Source organism: Bombina bombina, chromosome 12 (assembly GCF_027579735.1).
Source record: "Bombina bombina isolate aBomBom1 chromosome 12, aBomBom1.pri, whole genome shotgun sequence".
Lineage (NCBI taxonomy): Eukaryota > Metazoa > Chordata > Amphibia > Anura > Bombinatoridae > Bombina > Bombina bombina.
This window is the reverse complement of record NC_069510.1, coordinates 32,921,289-32,942,416: the sequence shown is the minus strand read 5'-3', so window position 1 is coordinate 32,942,416 and position 21,128 is coordinate 32,921,289. Positions and strand designations below refer to the sequence as shown.

The 21,128-nt window shown below is 38.0% G+C and overlaps 1 protein-coding gene across 1 annotated transcript in view; it reads left to right on the top strand.

Annotated features, from left to right (window-relative positions):
- The window catches only part of KCNT1 (potassium sodium-activated channel subfamily T member 1), a 497,185-nt gene that overhangs the window by 325,773 nt on the left and 150,284 nt on the right, over window positions 1–21,128 (top strand). The window contains exons 11-12 of the mRNA XM_053696070.1: window positions 2,832–3,012; window positions 19,553–19,717. Of these exons, the coding sequence (XP_053552045.1) occupies window positions 2,832–3,012; window positions 19,553–19,717 (346 nt within the window). The remainder of the gene's footprint in view (window positions 1–2,831; window positions 3,013–19,552; window positions 19,718–21,128) is intronic.

The window sequence follows — 21,128 nt, the reverse complement described above, 5'->3', positions numbered from 1 at the left end:
TACACCCGCAAGTCACGAACATCTATAAACTGTGTTAAAGAACATTGTTATTGTGTTGTATTTTTGTTAGCTAAAATCTTAATTTCACAAAAGTATTTAGGATTACTCTTGATTTTTTTTTATCTTTTTAAAACTAATCTAATTAAATGTCTTTTTATATGAAGTGCAATCATAAGGAAGAGAATACATGTTGTTTAATAAGGCAGCTTTTGCTAACCATATTAGTTTTTTACCGTGCAGTAAATGTCATTATTATGCATTCAATCCCCCTCAGCAAATATGCAAGATCTTGTTATACAAGCAAAGTGCATTAAAGGGACAGCAAATTTAAAATTAAACTTCCAATTTACTTTTTTAATGATATTTGCTTTGTTTTCTTGATATCTTTTGTTAAGAGTAAAGCTAGCTAGGTTTAAAGAAGCTCAGGAGTGTGCACGTGTTTTAGTAGTTTATATCAGCAGTGTTTGTAACGATGTATAACATTGCTTGGTCTTTCTATGGGGTTTGCATTACTAATAGTGCAGTCTTGCTGCCAGCGTCGAGACCGCGCTATTTCTGATGACCAGAAGGGAGGAGAGAGGGTATAATAGTGTGGTCCTTAAAGGGACACTGAACCCAATTTTTTTTCTTTTGTGATTCAGATAGAGCACGCAATTTTAAGCAACTTTCTTATTTACTCGTATTATCAATTTTTCTTCATTCTCTTGCTATCTTTATTTGAAAAAGAAGGCATCTAAGCTAAGGAGCCAGACAATTTTTGGTACAGTACCCTGGGCAGCACTTGCTTATTAGAAATAATCAAGATCCAAGGAGCACCTAATAAACAAGGCTAAAGGTATATACTTAAAATAGTGACATTTAATTAACCAACAAATAGATACAGTTAAAAATAGATACAATTAAGAATAAATTAGTAGATGAATACAATTAAATAAAAATAAAAAGTAATAATTAACTGGTTGGGACAATACAATATGTTAATCCTGTATGTTCAAATGTTAAATCGGTATTTCAGACTGTCCAATTAAAGATTTTCTTCCTAACCCAATGTGTAGGAATGGATAACAATGAATCCTTGAGGGATAGCGACTTCCTTTCCAAAATATGTGAAAAAATTGAATTTTTTTTTTTAAAAAAAAAACTGTGTAGGATAGTTGTGGAAAAATAAAAAATAAAAAATTAAAAAAAAATTAAAAATTTGATTATTTGTGAAAAATATATCCATAAAAAACTGTGTGATAAGTGAAGCAAAAAATTGTGTGTTGAAAATATCTATATAGGGGGTATGCGTCAGTGAAGACCAAAAATGAATCAATCGATAATGTAGTAATCCTTCTTAATGATAAATCCTCAAAGTGTGGTTGCTTAAGAAGCTGGTAGATATGTAAAAAAGGAGGATTAAATAAACTAGCCCTTAAGAGTTAATATCCCTTGGCCTTCTTCTCCTACTATCTACTTCCCAGATAGAAGAGGTGTGTAAAGTGAAGAAATTATGGAGATTAGGCGCTTAATCCGCAGAAGGGATAAAGGTGTGTTTTTTATTTGAAAATAAATTGTAAAGAATTTTTGTTTATCCTGCCATTAGTCTAGTTGATTTTTATATAATAGCAAACGATTTCCACTACACACCTTTATCCCTTCTGCTGATTAAGCGCCTAATCTCTATAATTTCTTCACTTTTCTTAAAGGGACAGTACACTGTAAAATTGTTTTTACATGAATGTATTGTCAATGACTTGTTATACCAGCTGAAGAGTATACAATGCATGAGAAATTGCATTTTCAGGTTTATTTGTGTATATGAAGTAGCTGGTTTTGTGCTTTTAAACCACAGCCTATTACAATGGGTTGAGCTTCACGTAATATCAGATCTCATTATGTTATCACTTTTATGTACACAGACTTGCTTCCTTATCTTACATTTGTCTAGAAAACCAAAGCTCAATACTTAGAGAGAACAATGGACAATTATCATTTTATTACTTAGCTATCATGCACCCCACTGAGAGTGTAATCTCTTCAGCTGGCTGTGTTTACTTAGGCTATTCAATAGAATATACTCCAGTATAGAAACTTTCAGTATAGGTTGGGATACCACAGGCTAAATCAGCTATTTCAAAAGTCAAAATAGGGATAAAGGAGCTACTTGTAAATAATTTAAAACACTCCAGCAGGTAAAAGGAATAATTGGGAACAATTTAAAGGGGAGAAAGTTTTTGGGTGAACTGTCCCTTTAAGAAGCTGGGAAACACAATTGGAGAGAGGATCCGGTTTTATCCAAAATCTATCCCCTAAGGTATTTATAGTGTTATTCCTGTAAAGCACTTGTTTATTGGTGGGTCAATTTATCCACCAATCAGCAAGAACAACCCAGGTTGTTCACCAAAAATGGGCCGGCATCTAAACTTACATTCTTGCTTTTCAAATAAAGATACCAAGAGAATGAAGAAAATTGATAATAGCAGTCAATTAGAAAGTTGCATAAAATTGCTGCTCTATCTGAATCACGAAAGAAAAGTTTTGGGTTCAGTGTCCCTTTAAGGGGGTAAACTCTGCTGCCAGATGGCTAGAGACACATGTACGCTCCTGAGCTCACCTAGGATTACTCTTTAATAAAGGATACCAGGAGAACTAAGCAATATTGATAACCAAAGCAAACTGGAAAGTTGTTTCAAATGTAACTCTCCATCCAGTCAATTTGTTTAATTTTGACTTTACTGTCCCTTTAATAAAAGCAGGAAAACATTCCGATCATCATGAAGGCATTTTATTGGAGGTATAGTTAGCGCTTATGCCATTAAATTGCTGTTTCCTTGTGCCTCCCTCTGCAGAACATGCGGTATTCAGCACCTGGAGCGATCCGGGGATAATCTCACACTCTTCAAGGCGTTTTATTTCTGCATTGTTACCTTTTCTACTGTGGGATATGGGGACGTGACCCCTAAAATTTGGCCTTCCCAGCTCTTGGTGGTGATAATGATATGCGTGGCCCTTGTTGTTTTACCTCTACAGGTGAGTTTAAAACAATAACTTTTTAACAAAAATATACATGTTAGAGTTTTCTTTATTGTTATCATAAATGACCAAATGTTACAGATAATGAATCAACCCCTGGAAATGAATGGAAGCCACAATCCAAAGACAAAAAACACAGACACTCGCATAGAAATACTCAGATACACACACAGACACAAAGAAACACAGAGCAAAAAAACAACAACAAAAATAGCTATATTGTTAATATATATATATATATATATATATATATATATATATATACACTCACCAGCCACTTTATTAGATACACCTGTTCAATTGCTTGGTAACACAAATTGCTAATCAGCCAATCACATGGCAGCAACTCAATGCATTTAGGCATCTAAACGTGGTGAAGACGACTTGCTGAAGTTCAAACCAAGCCTCAGAATGGGGAAGAAAGGCGATTTAAGTGACTTTGAACGTGGCATGGTTGTTGATGCCAGACGGGCTGGTCGAGTATTTGAAAAACTGCTGATCTACTGGGATTTTCCTACACAACCATCTCTAGGGTTTACAGAGAATGGTTAGAAAAAGAGAAAATATCCAGTGAGCTGCAGTTGTGTGGACGACAATACCTTTTTGATGTTAGAGGAGAATGGGCAGACTGGTTCAAGAAGATAGTAAGACAACAGTAACTCAAATAACCACTCGTTACAACAAAGTTATGCAGAATACCATCTCTGAACACACAACACGTGGAACCTTAAAGCAGATGGGCTACAGCAGTAGAAGACCACACCGGGTGCCACTCCTGTCAGCTAAGAACAGGAAACTGAGGCTACAATTCGCACATGCTCACCAAAATTGGACAAAAATTCAGCTGCGACATTCAGATGGTAGGGTCAGAATCTGGCATAAACAACATGAAAGCATGGATACATCCTGCCTTGTATCAACGGTTCAGGTGCTGGTGGTGTAATGGTGTGGGGGATATTTTTTGGCACACTTTGGCCCCTTAGTACTCATTGAGCATTCAGTGGCGGCTGGTGAATTTTTAGGATGGGGGTGCACAAGACCCTGCCCCTATTAGAAAGCCATGCCCTTTGGAAAACACGCCCCCTTTTTTAAAAACCACGCCCCTTTTAACAAGCCACACCCATTTTAAAAGCCACACCCCTTTGTGAAAGTCACGCTCATCAAATGGCCCCACCCATTTGAAACAGCAGTGTTTTTGGTCATCGTCTTCTTGAGATATCCAGCCCCGGCCTGGGGGTAACTTCAACTGAAGTTTGTGACTGATTCCTCAACATTATTCTCAAGTATCTGCTGATATTGAGTGGAATCCATGAGACCCTCAACAATATTCCCAGTAGTACAGGTCTTTGGAGGTGGTCTGTGGACTGTTTTTGACTGTTCTTATCATCCTTTGCCTATCCGATATTTTACTTGGCCTGCCACTTCTGGCCTTAACAAGAACTGTGCCTGTGGTCTTCCATATCCTCACCATGCTGACTATGTTCCTCACAGTGGACACTGACATCTTAAATCTATGTAATAGCTTTTTGTAGCCTTCCTCTAAACCATGATGTTGAACAATCTTTGTTTTTAGGTCGAGAGTTGTTTTGTGGCCCCCATGTTGCCACTCTTCAGAGGAGAGTCATAGAGAACAACTTGCAATTGGCCACCTTAAAACCTTTTCTCATGATTGGATACACCTGTCTATGAAGTTTAAGGCTTAATGGGCTCATCAAACCAATTTTGTCTTCCAAATTCCAATTAATCAGTGCTAGGTAGTTCCAGGTATTCAAATCAACAAAATAACAAGGGTGCACAAATGTATGCACCTGTCTAATTTTGTTTTGATGCATATTGCACATTTTCTGTTAATCCAATAAACCTAATTTCACTACTGAATTTTTACTGTGTCCTTCATTTATTTGATAGATCAAAATGAAATTACTGATCCAAACAGCCAATTATTTATAACTTAAAATCATGGAAATTGTCAGAGGTGCCTAAACTTTTGCATACAACTGTATATGATTTCATGCACACAAACTGTATTAAAGTTATGTACTCAGATATGAAATATATTTTTATGAAATGTAACATAAATTATATATAAATACTATGCTCCAATACAGCTCACAGGCAGGATATCTAAAAAATATACAAAGGGAACATTTGTTAAAGTTTAAGCTTCAAAAGATTCTTTACTTCATCGCTTAATGAGATTAGATCTCTACAAACAAGATAACCATGTTACCTCTCTGGGGTGACAGAGAAACAATTCTGTACTTTAGTTCTGATATGCTCAATCTTCAGGAAAGTATGTAATTATCCCTTGTATGATATACAAATGATGAGACTAACAATACTTTTGAAGGTGTGAATCCACATATACATCTGGAAAGGTTTTCTAGCTCAGAATCGATGCAAGCATATAGAAGACAAAATTTCATATGAAATGACTTGTACCTAATTTTCATATAGTTTTATATACTCCTATACTTTATTAAGGAATGACTTCAAATATGGAATATATTTATATTAAAGTGGGATAATAATGAAATATAAATATCGTTACAATAAATGAATCACTACAGTATTCTAATTAAATGCAATGTAATATCAGAATATATGGAGAAGCAACCGTGATATAAATCACTGGGCTTCTATAGGAGGCGCTAAAGATATGATAGAATCAGTACATATACACAATATGATATATATAAAAATCCTTGTATGTGCAAGTAAAAATAATACACAATAAAATAAATGGACTAGACAAGCCAGATATGTTAAGTCCAACGGGTATCCTCAGACGTCCCAGAACTTGATAGGCCGCTCTCTGTCGTCACCCAAGGGGATGATGCACTTCTATGATGTTGAGACAAAAACAAAAACAGAGGTGCCACATGTCTAGGTCAAAAAAGATAAAAAATCCAAATAGCAGCAGAATAAGGGTACTCACAAAATTGGCGGCACTCTATTGTACCAACAGGAGCAGGCTGGTATTCTACAGCGAACCAGCTGGCTGTGTGGAAGGTCCCCACCGGATACGTGCAGTGTTGGAATTTTCTGCTTGCAGGGCTTCTGGATGATACCCAATGGCAATCCTTCCCTTTAACTGGAACTGCAGGTGGAATGGAGAGATGGGCTGGATTGCCCTAAGGTTACTGATAAGGAGACAAACACACCAACACCAGACTGATGTAAAAGTTAAAATTAGTATTTTATTGTACAGAATAAAAATACCAAAGGTATAACAATTTACAGCTGGGTTGTGTGTATATCAATCTCCTAACAAGAGTATAATAGCTACGCGTTTCTCGGGAGAACCCCGTTTCCTCAAGCCTGAATAACATTTTCGGTGAATGTAGGCATGTCATTGATCAATTGTTTTTCAATTGTGAGCATAGCTAGAGCAGTCAGTCTTTCCTCGTCATGGTGCTCCTTAGAAATGTCTTAACTCGTTTTAAAGTTGAGAAACATCTCTCAGCCTCAGCAGTTGTCATTGGAATAGTCGAAATAATTTGCAACAGTTTGTAGGTCTCCGAGAAAGTACTGTCCAAGTTATTTTCTATTACAAACTGTAGAAGACTGATGGCACCATTCATATTTCGGAAATCTGGTCTTCTGTAAATTACTCCTAGTTCAGTTTTCAGGCGATCTTTCTGTAATATGTCATAAACAGCTGATGTTTGTTCAAGAAGCTGATTTGGAAAAATTTTCTCGTGATCTGCAAATTTTTCAGCTTTTAGGAGAGAAACAGCCGAGTAGTGAGTTATAAAAGAAAATCTATCTTTTACTTGATTCGTGATAACATTGCATATCTCTTTAGCTGCCACAGTCTGAGCAATGTGAATATTTTCTCTCTTCCTTTTCCTTGATGTTTCCTCTGTTTCTGATATCGTCATGATCACTGTGTCCATTCTTTTCCTTTCGTTTTCCATTGTCTGCTGGAAAGTGTTAACATGTTTTCGAATAAGTGCCGCGCCTGTTAGTGTTTTCTGAAGTTGGTTGTATAACACATCTAGATGTGGCATAATATTGTGAAAAACTGAAAGCCAAAACACAAATACCGAGTCTTGTAACATACGCCGAATAGCCCCTGCTTGATTTATTGCTATTTCTTTTTTCGATGTTGACTCTATTTTTTCCATACATTCAATTAACTGTTCCCTGTTTTCAAACACTGTATTGACGGTTCGACTCTTGAAATTCCACCTGGTGGCTGAACCATGAGGTATCCTTCTTCTAACAGTTTCATCTAGAATAGCTATCTGTTGTGGCGAGTTACTAAAAAAGTTAGTAATGTCACTTAGGTTAGAAAAAAATACTCTAACTTGTTGATTCTGACTGCTTGCTTGGCTGACAATCAAATTGAGTTGATGTGCGTAGCAATGCACAAAATGTGCATTCTTGTAGGTACGTTTAATTATAGCCTGAACACCTGCATGCTGACCACTCATCACGCTTGCACCGTCGTAACTCTGGGATATCAATTTTTCGGGGTTGTCTATAACTTTTTCCAAAGTATTTTGTATACATGTAGCTATAGATTCTGCATCATGTCCAGCTGGATTAGTGAATTCCCAGAATCTCTCAACCGGTTGACCGTTACCTATAATGTATCGAAAAACAACAACCAATTGGAAGGCAGATGAAACATCAGTAGTTTCATCTGCTATCACTGCTACAAAACTTGCTTGTGAGATTTCATTTTTTATTTGGTTCTGGCAAACAGTAAGCATACAGTCTAATAAATCGTTTTGAATTTCTTTTGACGTCCCTTTAAAAACAGTGGCACTAGCGAGATGTTCTTTTAGAGATGCATCAAGTTCTGCTGAGAAGTTTATAAGACCTCTGAAAATGCCTGGATTTAATGAATCCTCGCGTTCGTCATGTCCTCGAAGTGCAAGTTCAAATGCGCCGCAAAATAAAATACAATTAATTTGTTAGGAAGGGTTGATATTCGACAACAACTTGACAGTGCATATCGTTTAAATATTAAAAAACATAATGAGCAAGTAACGAAAAATCGTTATGTTCTTTCACGATTTTTCGTTACTTGCTCATTATGTTTTTTAATATTTAAACGATATGCACTGTCAAGTTGTTGTCGAATATCAACCCTTCCTAACAAATTAAACTCTAATGTGGAGTTTAAATGTGATTGGGAGCAACTATGTTTATTTATTTTTTGACTTAAATGTGATAAATCGGCGACACCATAACTCACCCAGCTTGATTCACCACTTTGTTTTGCAAACAGGAGACAATAAAAACAAAAGAGCCTGTTAGATAATTCACAGCCACAAATCCATGGATATTTATCATATACCTCAGGTTTGAATTCTCTTTTGAAATCTCTAGTTTTACATTTTGTTACCTGGGTAAGGTTAAGCCTAGGTGTTGGCCGGAGCATTTTAATTTCCATTTTTCTTTCCATGGGCAATGTTGAAAAATGTAATTGCTTTAGCTCAGACACACTAATTTTACTAAGTGCCATCTTAACTCTTAGTTTACACACAAAGAACAGTCCTTTGCTGTTATAAAATATATAACTTGTAGGTAGGTAGTTTTGCTGTTATAATATATATATAACTTTTAGACAAGTAGTTTTGCTGTTATAATATATATATAACTTTTAGACAAGTAGTTTTGCTGTTATAATATATATATATAACTTTTAGACAAGTAGTTTTGCTGTTATAATATATATATAACTTTTAGACAAGTGGTTTTGCTGTTATAATATATATAACTTTTAGACAAGTAGTTTTGCTGTTATAATATATATAACTTTTAGACAAGTAGTTTTGATGTTATAAAATATACAACTTGTAGGTAAGTAGTTTTGCTATTCTAAAATATATAACTTAACTTGTAGTTATGAAAATAATTAACAACTAAAATACTTTTATAGTAATTACAGCAAGCAGCAGCCGCGACAGCTGTCAACGGTCAACTGTTTAAAACTTGTAGGCAAGTAGTTTGGCGGTTTTTAGCTAATATATAACTTGAAGGTAATTAGCTTTGCAGCTGTTATAAAATATACAACTTGTAGGTAAGTAGTTTTGCTATTCTAAAATATATAACTTGTAGGTAAAAAGTTTTGCTGTTCTAAAATATATAACTTGTAGGTAAAAAGTTTTGCTGTTCTAAAATATAGAACTTGTAGGTAAAAAGTTTTGCTGTTATAAAATAGATAACTTGTAGGTAAAAAGTTTTGCTGTTATAAAATATATAACTTGTAGGTAAAAAGTTTTGTTGTTATAAAATATATAACTTGTAGGTAAAAAGTTTTGCTGTTATAAAATATATAACTTGTAGGTAAAAAGTTTTGCTGTTCTAAAATATAGAACTTGTAGGTAAAAAGTTTTGCTGTTATAAAATATAGAACTTGTAGGTAAAAAGTTTTGCTGTTATAAAATAGATAACTTGTAGGTAAAAAGTTTTGCTGTTCTAAAATATAGAACTTGTAGGTAAAAAGTTTTGCTGTTATAAAATAGATAACTTGTAGGTAAAAAGTTTTGCTGTTCTAAAATATAGAACTTGTAGGTAAAAAGTTTTGCTGTTATAAAATAGATAACTTGTAGGTAACTATTTTTGTTGTTATAAAATATATAACTTCTATATGCAGGTTTACTGCCTATCTGCAGGCTGCAGCAGTTAACTGCTTTTTAAAAAAAGTATGAAAAAAATTAAACTACAATATTTTTATAGTATTAATATAATTGCAAGTTACAGCAAGCAGCAGCCGCGACAGCCGTCAACGGTCAACTAGTAAATGTGATTAAAACTAGTCTGCTGCTTAAGTCTCTCTGACAGTCCAGACTGTGTAAAATAATATGCTGTACTACAGTACTGTACTAGTAGTAATATAGTAACTTAACTTTAAATTAAAGTTTAAAACAAATTACAAAATATATCTTCAGTCCACTTCACTCCCTACTCAATATCTCTAGTATGCTGGCTGTGTTATTTTAAACTAGTAAATTTAAATAAGTTTTTTTAAAAAAAAAATAAACTGTCCACTCCACTCCCTACTCTATCTCTCTGGCCAGCAGGCCTCTCAGTGTGTCTCTAAAATGATTATGCTTGCTGACTGCAGGTAATAACAGGCTAGCCTGCTACAACAACAACAACACGTAAATTAAACAGGAGTCTCAGGCCTCTCCTCTCAGTGAGCTCTAAAACTTTAAACTAACTGTAGATAGTCTGTAGAAGTGAATGATTGCATTTGCTGGCTGCCCAGCCCAGTACTAAACCAAGTGGTGTCTCTCTCTTCTGTGTATAAATAGTCTATAGTGAGCCTCCACTGGCTGTGGCTGGTATACTAGTAGCAGTCAGTCTCAGAGTCTCTCTATCTATCTCTCACAATTAAATTATTTAAATTAAATATATGCTGTCCGGGCTGACTGACTCATGTAACTAAGTAACTGCCCTGCCTCAGGCTGCCTGCTGCTGCCTCAAACTAGTAAACAACTATTCACAAAATCACAACAAAGTCACTGTTGTGTGTGTATTTGTAGAAATTGAATGAGTCAATGAACAAGTTAGAGAGTATATCTCTCAATAATATCGCTAATATTATTCGCCAAAAACAACTCTATATCACTGTAGTCTGTATCAGTCAGACACACAGTGTTTGAGCTCCTCTCAGCTCAACGACTATCTCCGCAATGAGATTTTGCGCCGTTGAGCTGGGAGGAGCTTGTCGAGCGTCATCACGTGACTGTGAGTGATGACGCGGCTCTTCTCTGACACTAGCCTGCTGCCTGTCTCGCTCTAACACCTCCCACCCCTCGCACAGGCTGAAGTGTGCGAACAGCTAAGTATGGGGATGGGGAGGCTGGGAGCTGCGCAGCAGGCTATTTTAGATTGCGCAAAGCACAGTGCCATAGCTTAGGCTATCGCACGTGCGGTAGGGCTTTGATAGAGATTAAAATTTACTACAGGGGCTAGGCAGACAGGCTGTGTATCTTGTAAGCTAAAATAATACTGTATTTCTGTATTTGTGTAACATTATGGCAATAATTAAATAATTCTTCAGGGATACTGAGGGGGGCACGTGCGAATGTGCTCAAATGGAGGAGCCACCACTGTGAGCATTGTTTAAACCCCACAGCCTACCTAAGTATTGTTGCTCACTATGTCCTTCCCTTGACTACAGTGTACCCATCTTTTGATGGCTACTTCCAGCAGGATAATGCACCATTTCACAAATCTAAAATCATCTCAAACTGGTTTCTTGAACATGACAATGAGAATGGTCTCCACAGTCACCAGATCTCAATCCAATAGAGCACCTTTGGGATGTGGTGGAACAGGAGATTCGCATCATGGATGGGCAGCCGACAAATCTGCAGCAACTGTGTGAAGCTATCATGTCAATATAGACCAAAATCTCTGAGGAATGTTTTCACCACCTTGTTGAATCTATGCCACCAAAAATCAACGCAGTTCTGAAGGCAAAAAGAGGTCTAACCCGGTATTAGCAAGGTGTACCTAATAAAATGGCCGGTGATTGTATTAAAAACAAAAATAAATCAAATTTTGCTATTGTTTTTTTATTTTATTTTTTTCTACAAATCCAGGAAGTGCCTATCATGCATCTGTGCTATGATTTATAGTTTATCTGCACTACTTTTATAGTCTGTTGGGAGTACTGGATCCATTTGGAATATTTTATCACTTGCTTTTAATGCTGTTGCTAAGCTTCTTTAAAACATATTTTTACCATAAAGCAACACTGTAGCAATATTTGTCAGTGTCATTAGGCAACACACTGCTCCTTATGGTTCACAACACTCAGCTGCTTAGGGATTTCGGGGAGACAAATCTGGTTATTTTTTTTATTTACTTTTAAACTTCAGTGGAAAGTCTGATTATGGCTAAGGAATGTGATGTTTCATTATAAGTGGTTTGGATTTCAGTTAGACAAATTGAATTTTAAAGAGTAGAATTTATTTCTTGTGGAAATCCCTTTGTGAGTAAAATAATTACTTTATTAAAAGAAAATAGGAGCCTTCTTTCTATGGGAAAAATCCTTGGAGTTGTATTAAATGGATACTCCCCTATTGAAAAAAAGGCATCATTATAAACCTTCAGAATACAGTTGTGCACAACCCTGCATTTCCTTTAATTCCCTGTAATAATTTAAATGGGTTTGCTGAAACTTGTTAACATTTTTAATGTCAAAAGTAAACTTCTGTACAATTGTATGCTTAATAGAATGTTTTTTTAAGTTTATCACCCTTTCAGAGAAATCTAGGCCGTTAGCTAATGTATTGTCCCCTCTATTAACCCATTAGCAAGGAACATGATTTACTTTATTAACATAAACGATGCAAGCACATTTTTAATGTTGTCAGTGCACTCTGATTCCCTACAACAATGCCAATAGAATTGCTAAATGAATATTGTGTTTAGTATAATTATATAACATTGTTTATGAAGGGTTTTTAACACAAATGTTATAAGCAACAAATACACTCTGTGCATAAGGGGTTAAATGCTTGTAAAATAAATACTTTACCAAGGCTGTCTCCCTCCTTAGCACCTTTACATGAGAGTTATCACAGCAGCAGTGAGAGATAATAATGCGCTGCTGATCTGCCCACTGTAGGGAGGACCAGACTCAGCTGCAGAACAAATGAAATGGGGGGACATTTTTCTTCTGTTATGTGTGATCAGTCCACGGGTCATCATTACTTCTGGGATATAACTCCTCCCCAACAGGAAATGCAAGAGGATTCACCCAGCAGAGCTGCATATAGCTCCTCCCCTCTACGTCAGTCCCAGTCATTCTCTTGCACCCAACGACTAGATAGGATGTGTGAGAGGACTATGGTGATTATACTTAGTTTTTATGACTTCAATCAAAAGTTTGTTATTTTACAATAGCACCGGAGCGTGTTATTACTTCTCTGGCAGAGTTTGAGGAAGAATCTGCCAGAGTTTTTTTTACTATGATTTTAACCGGAGTAGTTAAGATCATATTGCTGTTCTCGGCCATCTGAGGGAGGTAAAAGCTTCAGATCAGGGGACAGCGGGCAGATGAATCTGCATTGAGGTATGTAGCAGTTTTTATTTTCTGAATGGAATTGATGAGAAAATCCTGCCATACCGTTATAATGACATGTATGTATACACTTCAGTATTCTGGGGATGGTATTTCACCGGAACTACTCTGTTAAAAGTCACTAATCCTTTTAATAAGTATTTATCATATTAAACGTTTTTGCTGGAATGTAGAATCGTTTACATTGCTGAGGTACTGAGTGAATAAATATTTGGGCATTATTTTCCACTTGGCAGTTGTTTGCTTTTAATTGTGACAGTTTCGTTTCTCTTCACTGCTGTGTGTGTGAGGGAGGGGCCGTTTTTGGCGCTCTTTGCTACGCATCAAAAAATTCCAGTAAGTTACTCTTATATTTCCTGCATGATCCGGTTCATCTCTGACAGATCTCAGGGGTCTTCAAACTTCTTTGGAGGGAGGTAGATTCTCTCAGCAGAGCTGTGAGAATTATATATTGACTGTGAATAAAAACGTTGCTCTGTAATTTTTATGTCAAATTTAATTATTGTTATTTTACTAATGGGAACAAACCTTTGCTAAAAGTTGTGTTGTTTTAAAGTTTGATGCTATAACTGTTTTTCAGTTCACTATTTCAACTGTCATTTAATCGTTTAGTACCTCTTTGAGGCACAGTACGTTTTTGCTAAAAAAGATTATAACCAAGTTGCAAGTTTATTGCTAGTGTGTTAAACATGTCTGACTCAGAGGAAGATATCTGTGTCATTTGTTCCAATGCCAAGGTGGAGCCCAATAGAAATTTATGTACTAACTGTATTGATGCTACTTTAAATAAAAGTCAATCTGTACAATGTGAACAAATTTCACCAAACAGCGAGGGGAGAGTTATGCCGACTAACTCGCCTCACGCGGCAGTACCTGCATCTCCCGCCCGGGAGGTGCGTGATATTATGGCGCCTAGTACATCTGGGCGGCCATTACAGATAACATTACAAGATATGGCTACTGTTATGACTGAAGTTTTGTCTAAATTACCAGAACTAAGAGGCAAGCGTGATCACTCTGGGGTGAGAACAGAGTGCGCTGATAATACTAGGGCCATGTCTGATACTGCATCACAGCTTGCAGAGCATGAGGACGGAGAGCTTCATTCTGTGGGTGACGGTTCTGATCCAAACAGATTGGATTCAGATATTTCAAATTTTAAATTTAAATTGGAGAACCTCCGTGTATTACTAGGGGAGGTCTTAGCAGCTCTCAATGATTGTAACACCGTTGCAATACCAGAGAAACTGTGTAGGTTGGATAAATACTTTGCGGTACCGGCGAGTACTGACGTTTTTCCTATACCTAAGAGACTAACTGAAATTGTTACTAAGGAGTGGGATAGACCCGGTGTGCCGTTCTCACCCCCTCCGATATTTAGAAAAATGTTTCCAATAGACGCCACCACACGGGACTTATGGCAAACGGTCCCTAAGGTGGAGGGAGCAGTTTCTACTTTAGCTAAGCGTACCACTATCCCGGTGGAGGATAGCTGTGCTTTTTCAGATCCAATGGATAAAAAATTAGAGGGTTACCTTAAGAAAATGTTTGTTCAACAAGGTTTTATATTGCAACCCCTTGCATGTATCGCGCCGATTACGGCTGCGGCAGCATTTTGGATTGAGTCTCTGGAAGAGAACCTTAGTTCATCTACGCTAGACGACATTACGGACAGGCTTAGAGTCCTTAAACTAGCTAATTCATTCATTTCGGAGGCCGTAGTACATTTAACCAAACTTACGGCTAAGAACTCAGGATTCGCCATACAGGCACGTAGGGCGCTGTGGCTAAAATCCTGGTCAGCTGATGTTACTTCTAAGTCCAAATTACTTAATATACCTTTCAAGGGGCAGTCTTTATTTGGGCCCGGTTTGAAAGAAATTATCGCTGACATTACAGGAGGTAAGGGCCACGCCCTACCTCAAGACAAAGCCAAAGCTAAGGCTAGACAGTCTAATTTTCGTCCCTTTCGGAATTTCAAAACAGGAGCAGCATCAACCTCCACTGCACCAAGACAGGAAGGAGCTGTTGCTCGTTACAGGCAAGGCTGGAAGCCTAACCAGTCCTGGAACAAGAGCAAGCAGGCCAGGAAACCTGCTACTGCCCCAAAGACAGCATGAACCGAGAGCCCCCGATCCGGGACCGGATCTAGTGGGGGGCAGACTTTCTCTCTTCGCCCAGGCCTGGGCAAGAGATGTTCAGGATCCCTGGGCACTAGAGATCATATCTCAGGGATACCTTCTAGACTTCAAATTATCTCCCCCAAGAGGGAGATTTCATCTGTCAAGGTTGTCAACAAACCAGATAAAGAAAGAAGCGTTTCTACGCTGTGTACAAGATCTGTTATTAATGGGAGTGATCCATCCGGTTCCGCGGTCGGAACAAGGACAAGGGTTCTACTCAAACCTGTTTGTGGTTCCCAAAAAAGAGGGAACTTTCAGGCCAATCTTAGATTTAAAGATTCTAAACAAATTCCTAAGAGTTCCATCGTTCAAAATGGAAACTATTCGGACAATCTTACCCATGATCCAAAAGGGTCAGTACATGACCACAGTGGATTTAAAAGATGCTTACCTTCACATACCGATCCACAAAGATCATCACCGGTATCTAAGGTTTGCCTTCTTAGACAGGCACTACCAGTTTGTAGCTCTTCCATTCGGATTGGCTACGGCTCCAAGAATCTTCACAAAGGTTCTGGGGGCCCTTCTGGCGGTACTAAGACCGCGAGGGATTTCGGTAGCTCCGTACCTAGACGACATTCTAATACAAGCTTCAAGCTTTCAAACTGCCAAGTCTCATACAGAGTTAGTTCTGGCATTTCTAAGGTCGCATGGATGGAAAGTGAACGAAAAGAAGAGTTCTCTTTTTCCTCTCACAAGAGTTCCATTCTTGGGGACTCTTATAGATTCTGTAGAAATGAAGATTTACCTGACAGAAGACAGGTTAACAAAGCTTCTAAATGCATGCCGTGTCCTTCATTCCATTCAACACCCGTCAGTAGCTCAATGCATGGAGGTGATCGGCTTAATGGTAGCGGCAATGGACATAGTACCTTTTGCACGCCTACACCTCAGACCGCTGCAATTGTGCATGCTAAGTCAGTGGAATGGGGATTACTCAGATTTGTCCCCTACTCTGAATCTGAATCAAGAGACCAGAAATTCTCTTCTATGGTGGCTTTATCGGCCACACCTGTCCAGGGGGATGCCATTCAGCAGGCCAGACTGGACAATTGTAACAACAGACGCCAGCCTACTAGGTTGGGGCGCTGTCTGGAATTCTCTGAAGGCTCAGGGACTATGGAATCAGGAGGAGAGTCTCCTTCCAATAAACATTCTGGAATTGAGAGCAGTTCTCAATGCCCTTCTGGCTTGGCCCCAATTAACAACTCGGGGGTTCATCAGGTTTCAGTCGGACAACATCACGACTGTAGCTTATATCAACCATCAGGGAGGGACAAGAAGCTCCCTAGCAATGATGGAAGTATCAAAGATAATTCGCTGGGCAGAGTCTCACTCTTGCCACCTGTCAGCAATCCACATCCCGGGAGTGGAGAACTGGGAGGCGGATTTTTTGAGTCGCCAGACTTTTCATCCGGGGGAGTGGGAACTTCATCCGGAGGTCTTTGCCCAAATACTTCGACGTTGGGGCAAACCAGAGATAGATCTCATGGCGTCTCGCCAGAACGCCAAACTTCCTCACTACGGGTCCAGATCCAGGGATCCGGGAGCGGTTCTGATAGATGCTTTGACAGCACCTTGGAACTTCGGGATGGCTTATGTGTTTCCACCCTTCCCCCTGCTTCCTCGATTGATTGCCAAAATCAAACAGGAGAGAGCATCAGTGATTCTAATAGCGCCTGCATGGCCACGCAGGACTTGGTATGCAGATCTAGTGGACATGTCATCCTGTCCGCCTTGGTCTCTACCTCTAAGACAGGACCTTCTGATACAGGGTCCATTCAAACATCAAAATCTAACTTCTCTGAAGCTGACTGCTTGGAAATTGAACGCTTGATTTTATCAAAACGTGGTTTTTCTGAGTCGGTTATTGATACCCTGATACAGGCTAGGAAGCCTGTTACCAGAAAGATTTACCATAAAATATGGCGTAAATACCTATACTGGTGCGAATCCAAACGTTACTCCTGGAGTAAGGTTAGGATCCCTAGGATATTGTCCTTTCTACAAGAAGGTTTAGAAAAGGGTTTATCAGCTAGTTCATTAAAGGGACAGATTTCAGCTCTGTCCATCTTGTTACACAGGCGTCTGTCAGAAAATCCAGACGTCCAGGCCTTTTGTCAGGCTTTAGCTAGGATCAAGCCTGTGTTTAAAGCTGTTGCTCCGCCATGGAGTTTAAACTTAGTTCTTAACGTTTTACAGGGTGTTCCGTTTGAACCCCTTCATTCCATTGATATAAAATTGTTATCTTGGAAAGTTCTGTTTTTAATGGCTATTTCCTCGGCTCGAAGAGTCTCTGAGTTATCAGCTTTACATTGTGATTCTCCTTATCTGATTTTTCACTCAGACAAGGTAGTTCTGCGTACTAAACCTGGGTTCTTACCTAAGGTAGTCACTAACAGGAATATCAATCAAGAGATTGTTGTTCCATCCTTGTGTCCAAATCCTTCTTCAAAGAAGGAACGTCTTCTACACAATCTGGATGTAGTTCGTGCCCTCAAGTTCTACTTGCAGGCAACTAAAGATTTTCGCCAAACTTCTTCCCTGTTTGTCGTTTATTCTGGACAGAGGAGAGGTCAAAAAGCTTCTGCTACCTCTCTCTCTTTTTGGCTTCGTAGCATAATACGTTTAGCCTATGAGACTGCTGGACAGCAGCCTCCTGAAAGAATTACAGCTCACTCCACTAGAGCTGTGGCTTCCACTTGGGCCTTTAAGAATGAGGCCTCTGTTGAACAGATTTGCAAGGCTGCAACTTGGTCTTCGCTTCATACTTTTTCCAAATTTTACAAATTTGACACTTTTGCTTCTTCGGAGGCTATTTTTGGGAGAAAGGTTCTTCAAGCAGTGGTTCCTTCTGTATAATGAGCCTGCCTATCCCTCCCGTCATCCGTGTACTTTTGCTTTGGTATTGGTATCCCAGAAGTAATGATGACCCGTGGACTGATCACACATAACAGAAGAAAACATAATTTATGCTTACCTGATAAATTCCTTTCTTCTGTTGTGTGATCAGTCCACGGCCCGCCCTGTTTTAAGGCAGGTAAATATCTTTTAAATTATACTCCAGTCACCACTTCACCCTTGGTTACTCCTTTCTCGTTGATTCTTGGTCGAATGACTGGGACTGACGTAGAGGGGAGGAGCTATATGCAGCTCTGCTGGGTGAATCCTCTTGCATTTCCTGTTGGGGAGGAGTTATATCCCAGAAGTAATGATGACCCGTGGACTGATCACACAACAGAAGAAAGGAATTTATCAGGTAAGCATAAATTATGTTTTTTTCACGAGGTGGCACGCATTTTTTTACAAAGCATGTATAAGAGTCAAAAAAAGAGCAGAGTGAGGGGACATCCCTTACAAGAGAAATAAAATTAAGCTACACTGACAGTGCAATTACTATTCAGAGTGACGTTGGCGTTTCTACTCAAATACACTCGCAACAGAAGCATCTGACAGAAGCACTTTTAATCCATACTGCACTGAGACTATAGGGGATATATTAAGCAAATCATGCATATAGAGAGTAAACTACTGGTTAATGTAATCAGCTGGTAATGTTAGTAAACGACATAAAATATGTGTGACGTGAAGATATATTAGCATCAGGAAACCACACGCTTTGCCTGTACACGGTCGTGAGTGACCCGCTATGCCAGTCACAGGCTCAGAGCAAATGCTGCCTGTCTGCCCGGTGGGTATATAATGCGGGCATAGAGCAGGGTCAAAGCTCGGTTAACACTGTATAATATGGTAAATAGAACAGCTTGGGACTTACTGTGATACAGCAACCGGTGTGCGCCTCTGAGGGCCGCCATGTTTATGTAAAGTGAAAGCATTCCCTTAGTTAGTGCGCTGCTGCTGTCGGATGAGAAGGGCTCCTTCCCCTACTGCTTGTTTTGCTGGCACCTTCTAAGTTGTTGAGCAATCAAGGGAGGCTGAGTTGGTCCCTGCCTCTCTCCATTTATTTGCAGCTTAGGTAAAAAAAAAATTGGTTATTTTTATACTTTAACGTTATTTTCTTTTTTTCTATTCATGACAGTTGAGGCTCAGCCTCCCCTGACTGCATGTCCCTGCTACATTTACCTTTCAAAAAAAGATACCAAGACAACATAGCAAATTTTATAACAGAAGCCTGGTCTACACAGAAGGGATATTAAAACCTTTTCATTTTTTTATATTATGTATAATTATCTTAGCACATTGTAAATCTTCTTACATATGAATTATTATTTCCCCAGACATGTTATGTGGTAACCCTGCAGATTGTATAGAGTAAATGATGCTGTGTTTATTTCAGTTTGAGGAGCTAGTTTACCTGTGGATGGAGCGCCAGAAATCAGGAGGGAATTATAGCCGCCATCGAGCGCAGACTGAGAAGCACGTTGTACTTTGTGTCAGTTCCCTGAAAATTGATCTTCTCATGGATTTCCTCAATGAGTTTTATGCACACCCAAGGCTACAGGTATGCACAGGGGCATCAAGTTGCAAAATATCTGGGGCTTTAGCCCACAACAATGTTCAGTTTGCATCTGAACAGCATTCAGTTGACAGTTACATAGATGTAATCCCACATATATGTGACAGTTATATACCATATAATCCCACATACAGGTGTCAGTTATATACTATATAATCCCGCATATATGTGACAGTTATATACTATATAATCCCACATACAGTCGACAGTTATATACCATATAATCCCACATACAGATGACAGTTATATACTATATAATCCCACATACAGTCGACAGTTATATACTATATAATCCCACATACAGATGACAGTTATACACTATATAATCCCACATACAGATAAATTATATACCATATAATCCCACATAGAGTCAACAGTTATATACTAGATAATCCCACATACAGATGACAGTTATATACTATATAATCCCACATACAGTCGACAGTTATATACTATATAATCCCACATACAGATGACAGTTATACACTATATAATCCCACATACAGGTGTCAATTATATACTATATGATCCCACATACAGTCGACAGTTATATACTATATAATCCCACATACAGATGACAGTTATATACTATATAATCCCACATACAGATGGCAGTTATATACCATATAATCCCACATACAGATGGCAGTTATATACTATATAATCCCACATACAGATGACAGTTATATACCATATAATCCCACATACAGATGACAGTTATATACTATATAATCCCACATACAGATGACAGTTATATACCATATAATCCCACATACAGATGACAGTTATATACTATATAATCCCACATACAGATGGCAGTTATATACTATATAATCCCACATACAGATGACAGTTATATACTATATAATCCCACATACAGTCGACAGTTATATACTATATAATCCCACATACAGTCGACAGTTATATACTATATAATCCCACATACAGATGACAGTTATATACTATATAATCCCACATACAGGTGTCAGTTATATACTATATAATCCTACATACAGGTGTCAGTTATATACTATATAATCCCACATACATGTGTCAGTTATATACTATATAATCCCACATACAGTCGACAGTTATATACTATATAATCCCACATACAGATGACAGTTATATACTATATAATCCCACATACAGGTGTCAGTTATATACTATATAATCCCACATACAGTCGACAGTAATATACTATATAATCCCACATACAGGTGACAGTTATATACTATATAATCCCACATACAGATGACAGTTATATACTATATAACCCCACATACAGGTGTCAATTATATACTATATAATCCCACATACAGGTGTCAGTTATATACTATATAATCCCACATACAGTCGACAGTTATATACTATTTAATCCCAAATACAGGTGTCT